This window comes from Stegastes partitus, unplaced genomic scaffold (assembly GCF_000690725.1).
Source record: "Stegastes partitus isolate 25-593 unplaced genomic scaffold, Stegastes_partitus-1.0.2 Scaffold663, whole genome shotgun sequence".
Lineage (NCBI taxonomy): Eukaryota > Metazoa > Chordata > Actinopteri > Pomacentridae > Stegastes > Stegastes partitus.
In genome coordinates, this window is record NW_007578394.1 from 241,748 (window position 1) to 250,414 (window position 8,667).

At 42.7% G+C, this 8,667-nt stretch overlaps 1 protein-coding gene across 1 annotated transcript in view; it reads left to right on the forward strand.

Moving 5' to 3' along the window:
- Nucleotides 1–8,667, forward strand: part of pigg (phosphatidylinositol glycan anchor biosynthesis class G (EMM blood group)) — a 96,719-nt gene that overhangs the window by 5,814 nt on the left and 82,238 nt on the right. The window contains exon 3 of the mRNA XM_008290270.1: nucleotides 8,215–8,424. Coding sequence (XP_008288492.1) covers nucleotides 8,215–8,424 — 210 coding nt within the window. The remainder of the gene's footprint in view (nucleotides 1–8,214; nucleotides 8,425–8,667) is intronic.

Sequence of the window (8,667 nt, forward strand, 5' to 3'; positions counted from 1 at the left end):
CCTTTGCAATCTGTTTGTTGCACGTGTTCACGTCCAGATGATGGTGAAAGTACGATTTATTGGTCAGTGCTGCCACAAAATGTTAGTAATGTTGACAAATGGCTGTTAATGATCATCAGAACACAAAGCAGCGCATCAAAACAGCTCATTTCAATTACATTAGATTATATTATCTTCTTCCAAACTCTTTTTATTGGTGCTTTTACAACAGTGTACACAGTCTTTAACAGCATGTACGACTGTGTCATGAATTTTAAAAACCAAAAACAGAAAACAACAGCACAAAAGAGTACAAGTTACCTGTGCTCACCCCCCACAGACAACAACAACAATACGGTCTGAATTATGCAAATACAGTCGTGACTCGATAATCCGACACTAAATGTTAAACCTTTTTTATGTCGGATTGTCAAGACGGAGGTCGAGATACAAGGAGGGCTTGATGCTGGAAGGCTCATTTGTTGTTAATTATTGTTCATAGTTGTTATAATAACTCATAGGGCTGGTCCGAATCACACTTTCTGGTCTCTGGATATTTGGGCCCAATTAATGATGAATATCCAAATATTCAGCGCGGTCGGGGGACACTTCCACCCCGGGCGAGTGCTCCGACGGGGTGGAAGTGGCTGGAACACACAGGCAGTACTTGGCTGCTGATGCCAGTTTAGGACAGCGGTCCCAGTTCTGTTTCCACCATCGTTACCATCCGTGTTTACTTCCGCAAACACTGAGCACGCTCACTGTGTGTGACGTTGTCGTGTCCTTTTCTGCGCATGCGGGACACTTTTGGGTCGTATGAAGTTCACACAGCAGATCACATACAAGTTACATTTAATTGGAAATGTGAACGAACTCACAAAAAAAACGGATTTCACAAAAAAAATCCAAATTGAGCATTAAGTCCTGCAGTCTGAACGTAGCCAATCTGTCGGATTATAAAGTCGGATCAACGCCGTTATCCTTATTTGTGATATAAAATGTCATGTTGGAGTCGGAATCCAAGGCTGTTGGTATGTTAAGGCTATTTTTCATGGGATCCGTTCGTTTTTCTGAAAAACCTGTCGGATAGCAAGGTTGTCGGATTGTTAAGGGTCGGATTATTGAGTCACGACTGTATACTATATATTGCTATACTTCATTAATTATTGCTTTGTCTGTAACACACTGCAAAAGAAACCAAATGCATTTCCCTAAAGCTCAGCTGAAGCCATCAAATTGCTTGTTTTTCTGACCAAAAAGTTGATCTTTCACACAAAGCAAAGAGCAGAAACTAATGCTCACTACAGAGAAACACTGCTGACCCTAAACCTAAAGACGTTTAGTGTCCCCATGTCCAGANACCTAGCTGTGAGGCGACGGTGCTAACCACTGAGCCACTGTGCAGCCCTCTAATTTTATCAGTGGGTGTTTAATTTATGGCCTTCAACTGACAATTTTAAACCCTCTTTCCTACAGAAACGATCCTAGAAAGGTAAAAGAGCCAAACAAGTCTCAGATCTCTTGCCAAAAGCCGAACATTTCACTTACTTCCTAATCAGGCTGTAACATTAAAGCTGAAGTTAATGCATCCTAATGCTTAATGAATTTTTATTGTCATTGAAAAAATGTTACTGAATCATTTAACAGTAGACAAAGTTTAAAAAAAAGAAGAACATTTAAGGTCAACATTTCATCCAGTTCATCATTAGTGGTGCAAGTGTTGCCATTAAACATCCCTCTGAGGCCAGAATAAGCACGAACAATGTGAGGAACAATTTGAAATAGGTGCTAAGTTTTCAGCCTCTAAGTGAAAATAGGGTTAGATGGCAGAATTTGGAAAGTGTGAAAACGTGGCGTGTTGTCACATTTGGCTGATGTGTCATCCTGATGAGAGTATTTCGGGAGCAGAGCCAGAAGGGAATTACAGTCAAGTCATGTGCGCCTCGCGTTACAGTTGGTTGTGCTGCACCACACTAAGACTGTGGGCAGACTGGGAAGGAGTCAGTATGTTGTTGTCAGTGGTGTTGGAGAGATTTTGCAAAGAGAATGATTTTCTAGGAACAAAAAAAAAAAAAAGAGAGCAGCTCAGTGGTGTCCACGCCGTACGGGTGCTGTGGGGGGAAAACGTCTCGCTGAAGTTGTCAGGTGAAGAAGAATATTCAGCCCGAGTGTCAGAAGGCAGAATAAAAGGCAAACATTCATGCTTTAGCAGCGGTGGGAGGAACGGGGATGTGCTGCCAGCATCAAGCTGCTCCAACAGAAGAATGTTGGAGCGGTGCCCTGGAGAAGCCTGCTGCCGAAGATACACAACGTGGACAGAATCCTCCTCAGTGATGTCTAATAAATGTGGTCGGACAGGTGGCCGTGAGAGTGCAGAGTCAGCGGGGCTCGGGTTAGCGGAGGTGACAAAGAGCATGTGTTAGTTGACAGGGTTAAAAACAGTGAACAGGGTGAAGAGAGGCAGCAGCAACCTGCAGCCTCACTGCTGTACTGAAGCCTGATCCAACACAGTGCTGCAACGAGGGAACAACCTCCAATTATTTTCACAATCGGTGACTGTGTTGTTTATTGTGGAGTTGCTTTGTTTGTTTTTAGTGAATAAACTAATCTTCTGAGCCATAAAACAGGCCTGCACGATATGAGGAGAATCTGTGATGTTTGGTTGAATAATGCAAATACAGCACGACGGGCGATAAATGAATATTAACGTGTGGATATTAGCTGTAAAGTTTTTCTGCTTTAATAGATGCACTGCTAACCCAGACCTTAAAAACTGAACAGCCCACTGAATAAATAAAGGAAATAAATGCTTTTATTGAACACATAAATACGTAGATTGAACAATTTGGGGGAAATAACTACCTGCTTTGATTAGCAAATATTTCTTAACTTTCAGTATTTTGTTTGTAATAAACTTACAGCACGACTGTCAGACGAGGATAAAGACATGAAACTTTAAAATCCTCGACACAGCAGTTAAAACTCTGGGTCAGAGGTGCTGCAACGTGTACAAAGTGTGGTTAATAAATAATAAGACTGGGTTAACGTCAGTCAGACCACAGCGTGCAGCCTGAACCACATCCATCACCCGGCAGCACAAACATCCTCAAAAAGTCTCTTCAAATTTAACCCAAACTAAGTACAGCGTTAGTCTCGTTACTTAAGAGTCCCACGTTGTATTTTCTGAATTGCAGCTTTTGTAATTTGCTAATTGCTTTCTTTTAAATTGCAATTTTGATTTGAATTCAATTAACTGTCCAGCCCTAACGAATGCTCAACCAGTTAAAAAGAACGTGAGTTTAAATAAATCATTAGAACTTTTAGAAACTGGAGTTTCATTTTTCTTTCTGCATTGAAGGTATTTCCTCGTCCTTTGCAATCTGTTTGTTGCACGTGTTCACATCCAGATGATGGTGAAAGTACCATTTATTGGTCAGTCCTGCCACAAAATGTTAGTAATGTTGAAAAATGGCTGTTAAAGATCATCAGAACACAAAGCAGCGGATCAAAATGGCTCATTTCAGTTACATTAGATTATATTAAAATGATAAATGCATTCAAGCCAACACTTTTATAAACTTGTCTTCTTCCAAATTCTGTTTATTGGTGTTTTTACAACAGTGTACAAACTATTTAACAGCATGTAGGACTGTGTCATGAATATGCACTTTTTTATGAACCAAAAGCAGAAAACAACGACACAAGAGTACAAGTTACCTGTGTTCACCCCCCACATACAACAACAACAACAACGACAACAATACGGTCTGAATTATGCAAATACAGTCGTGACTCGATAATCCAACACTAAATGTAAAACCTTCTTTCATGTCGGATTGTCAAGACGGAGGTCGAGATACAAGGAGGTCTTGATGCTGGAAGGCTCATTTGTTGTTAATTATTGTTCATAGTTGTTATAATAACTCATAGGGCTGGTCCCAATCACACTTTCTGGTCTCTGGATATTCAGGCCCAATTAATGATGAATATTCGGCGTGGTCGAGGGGACCACTTCCACCCCGGGGCAGTGCTCCGATGGGGTGGAAGTGGCTGGAACACACAGGCAGTACTTGGCTGCTGATGCCAGTTTAGGACAGCGGTCCCAGTTCTGTTTCCACCATCATTACCAATCATGTTTACTTCCGTAAACACTGAGCACGCTCGCTGCGTGTGACGTCGTCGTGTCCTCTTCTGCGCATGCGGGACACTTTTGGGTCGTATGAAGTTCACACAGCAGATCACATACAAGTCGCATTGAACTGGAAATGTGAACGTAATCACAAAAAAAAAGGATTTCACAAAAAAATCTGAATGGAGTTTAAGTCCTGCAGTCTGAACGTAGCCAATCTGTGGGATTGTTCAGTCAGATAATACGCTGTTATCCTTATTTGTGACATAAAATGTCATGTCGGAGTCAGAATCCAAGGCTGTCGGTATGTTAAGGCTGTTTTTTATGGGTTCTGTTCGTTTTTCCTAAAAACCTGTCGGATAGCAAGGTTTTCTGATTGTTAAGGGTTGAATTATTGAGTCACTACTGTATACTGTATATTGCTATACTTCATTAATAATTGCTTTGTGTGTAAAATGTCAGAAACACACTGCAAAAGAAACCAATTGCATTTACCCAAAGCCCAGCTGAAGCCATTAAATTGCTTGTTTTTCTGACTAAAAAGTTTGTCTTTCACACAAAGCAAAGAGCAGAAACTAATGCTCACTACAGAGAAACACTGCTGACTCTTAACCTAAAGACGTTTAGTGTCCCCATGTCCAGACTGTAACATGTGAGGACAAAATCTGGCCCATTAAAGCCTTAACCAGTGAATTGATTCTTTACTTTATGTTCCAGAGGACTGAAACAATGAGTCTGTAACAGGATAATTAGACAGCACTCTGTTCTTCTAATTCCTACCATAAGTGGTATTCTGTTGTTTAGCTAATTAACTCGAGGTTCTGTAATCGAAAAATGTAATGATCTACCGGTCTGCTTCTCATCCAGTGCAGGCTGAATGCTTTCCCTGCTAAATTAAATATAATAATAGCTGTTTTAACACTTACTGTGAGGCAGAAGCGAGCACACCGAAATGCAGCAGAGAGAAGTTAACTGTCTGCAAATGGATGAAAAACAGCACCTCCAACAGATTTCACTGTCAAAGAAGAGTTGATGCCGGCTGTCGGGCAGCGGAGCGTGTCATTGATGATGTGGAGGAGGGGTGACGGCGCAGCCAGATTGAGGTGGACGTGAAGGGAGACAGATGTTTCACCATAATCCAGGGGTTTAGAGGAAGACGCTGGCATGATGGAGGGAAAGGCCTTGAAGGCGGCCTGGAAAAAAATCAAGCAGCCCTGAATGTGAACCCTTTTTTAAGAGGATTTTTGTTGATGGGAGGGCAGGAGGACGTAGAGGGAAATCAATAATGGAGGAAATTGTAAATAACATCTGATTTAGAAGCACATGCATGAAGGGTTTATGGCGGAGGTGCAGGTTTATAGCGTGGACGAGGAGCAGCTCCCTCAGAAACGTCTGATTTGTAGGCACACGGGCTCATCTGCAGCCCTGCAGAACGGTCAGTTAATCACATTTAAGGGGCAAAAGTAGCAGCTGCACTACTTTACTTTCTTGTCATCTTGTCACAGACCTCCACAAAGTACATTAAAGCAGGACCGTAATTGATTAAAGATTGCTTTCTTAGCTATAGTTTTATTGAGAAACTGATACAAACCAGATAAATTACAGCCTGTTATAAATGACATCTGCTGAGTTTTTTCGGGGCCGCCGGTGCGTCACAACAGCGTATTGTCATCGTGGCTTTGAGGCACTTTGACACATTGCTTCGTTTTTAGCAGCCGCGCTGGTCAGTTTAACCTTAAAGTGACTCAGAAGTTTTCTGTTTTTCCAAAAGGGGCTGCGGTTCGGCGGTGCACCTGTAGGTGGCATTACAGACCAGCTGCCTCTCACCGCCCGCTATCACTGCATTGCACCCAATTAACTGGCATGACACAGCCAACTAACCTAAATCATAATCTCTCAGTGGCTCAGACGTTAATTTACACATGCATTAGTTGTGCCGCTACCTCCGCTGTATCTGATAGTGTAACTCCAAGTATACTGCAGCCGACTTGAAGCTTTACTAGGAGACACAGTTAGTATCTAGTACCTTCTTCTCTGTGTTTATTATTTTTGACTTGAGTCCAGGCAGCAAACAGCTGTTCTACTGGAAACACCACTCTGGGGGTCTTTCCTTTAAATTTCATGATTCCTCTTTAGCTCTGACAGAAGAAGTCCTGTATTCACATGCGGCCAGCTCAGAGTCGCTCCGACCGGCACGGCGCTCCGTGGACGTTTCTGAGGTTCAGGATTTGGACGAGTTCAGTTAATCGTAGCAGCAAAGCACTGTGGGTGTTTGAAAAGGCTGCTACCTGCCGGGGAAGCGGCGTGACCACAGCGGTGCATAATACCTCCACGGGTGTTATCTGGTAATAAGGCCTGAGAAGATTTTCGAGTTAATGGTTCACTAGTCAACAGAAAGTAAGTACTGGAGAAGGAAAGTAAAAAAAAAATCTTTTGCCAGGCTCGAGGACTTGAAATCACAGCCCCTTCCGTCTGCGTTTTGGCATCTTTACAAGGTTTCATCGCTATGCCAGGGAGAGTCTGTATACCCCACTGATATTGTATTTGACATTTAGGCAGTAGCACGCTGCAGGCCGAGACACATACTGTGGGCCAGTAATTAGTATGTTGATGAGTCGCTGATTCATTTGGGCAGCTTCTCCGTGGTTTTTTTTTAGCATCTGAAGAAATTTCAAGATGAACTTTTGTCACAGAGAACCGATCCTTATCTCACCAGCAGAATTATTGATATGTGTGTGTCTCTGGCTGTTTTTGTCCGGACCGCCGGTTTCTTACCTCTGTGCGACTGCAGAGAAGCCTCCGTTTGAAGCACAACCTTCTGTCTCCTCCTGAAACCTGCATCTGCACTGGCAGCAGCAAAACAATGGCGAGGAAGGAAGGAAGTGGTAAATAATTGAGCTTCAGGAACAAAAGCTCACTAGATGGGTCCAACCTGGAGTCCTAGTTTTAGCTTCTTTTTTTTTAGTATACCTTTAAATCAAGTGAGAAAACTGAAAGGCTCCTGACGTTATTTAGTCATAGAGTATGTTTATTAGTTGTTAAACAGGAGACAGAAACCTTTCAAAGTGCCAGAGGAGAGTTTTGCTTCCATTCATCAAGGCTGCAAACGTAATGTTCCTGGGTATATTGGAGATGTGATGGAAGATAAAGAAGAGTTTGCAACAATTGTTGATGCGTCTGCGCTCGTGTTTGTGGGGGTGTGACATCTTTAGTTTACTGCTTTTTGAAGGAGTTTCTACAAAGCAGCTAAAGTGTTGCTCAAACAGCGACACGGGGCTTCAAAGCGAGCGAGGACGCTAAATCATAAAGCCCCGATAAGATGAGCAGAATAGATATAAACTGGAAAAAATAAAGGGCTATATAAGGACAGATACGCCGGCTATAAAAGGGATAAAATAACGCTTTAAGAAGTTGATTTTAAAAAGATGAGTTTGCCGGCGCAGGCCCCTCGACAGTTCCCTTCTCGCACCTGGGCCCTCGCACAATAAAGGCCGGTCACCGCTGATTTTTAGCCTGGATTTCTGAGCATCCCGGAGGATCTGAGGCTGTGCTCCAGGCAGCTCACAGGGGGGGTTTAAAACAGTGTTTCCTGCCAGCATCTGCAATCTCATGTCTCCTTCGGTGCATAAAGACAAGGCCTTTGTACTTTCTTCTCCCCCCCCCCGCCACCCCTCGACAATGCACCACGCTCTTTCCTGACTTCCAAAATAGGCTGGTGTTTTCCTTGTCAGTCAAATGGAGGCCAGTGTCGTTTTATTTCGGATTCCATGATGAAATCGGTAGAAATTGTACTTCATAAAATATCATCCATCAACCTGATTCAGCTTTCCATTTGTGGCGGGAAGATTGGTTTGGGGGTCTGGGACTTTGTTTGCAATGTTAGTGACCAACCACAATACAGATAGACGGACTTATTTGATTGATTTAGTTTAGTTTTTTTGTTTTAAAGATTATTAACAATAAAAACTCTTGTTTGTTACTACATGCGATACTGCAGCACAAATCTTAATTAGCTGGGCTAATATGATGAAACTGTAAGGTTGTGCAACACCATTAAAAGACAATTATTGTTCAAAGGACAATGACAAAAACATATCCCTCCCCAGGCTCTTACCACTGGCAGTATCCCAGGCTTCATTGATGTGGTAATGAACCTAAATTCTCCTGCACTGTTGGAAGACAACCTCATTTGGCAGGCCAAAACAGCAGGGAAGAGGATAGTCTTCTATGGAGATGACACCTGGGTGCGCCTCTTCCCGAAACACTTCATGGAGTACGATGGCACGACCTCCTTTTTCGTGTCCGACTACACCGAGGTACGTTCGAGATGAACAGCTGCCGTTTGACTGTGTTAAACATGTGAGTGCTGCAGTTTTCTGCAAATATCAAGAAAGCATCAAAGCACCTGGTGGCTGATGTGTTGCAGGGATTTTAAATGTGATGCATAAAAACATGATGGAAGATAATAAAGTCGCTGTGTTTTCTGTGTTGTTCATGATGTGTAGAACGGTTCAGGCAGGTTCACTGATCAGCCACAACATTAAAACCACGTGTATAGT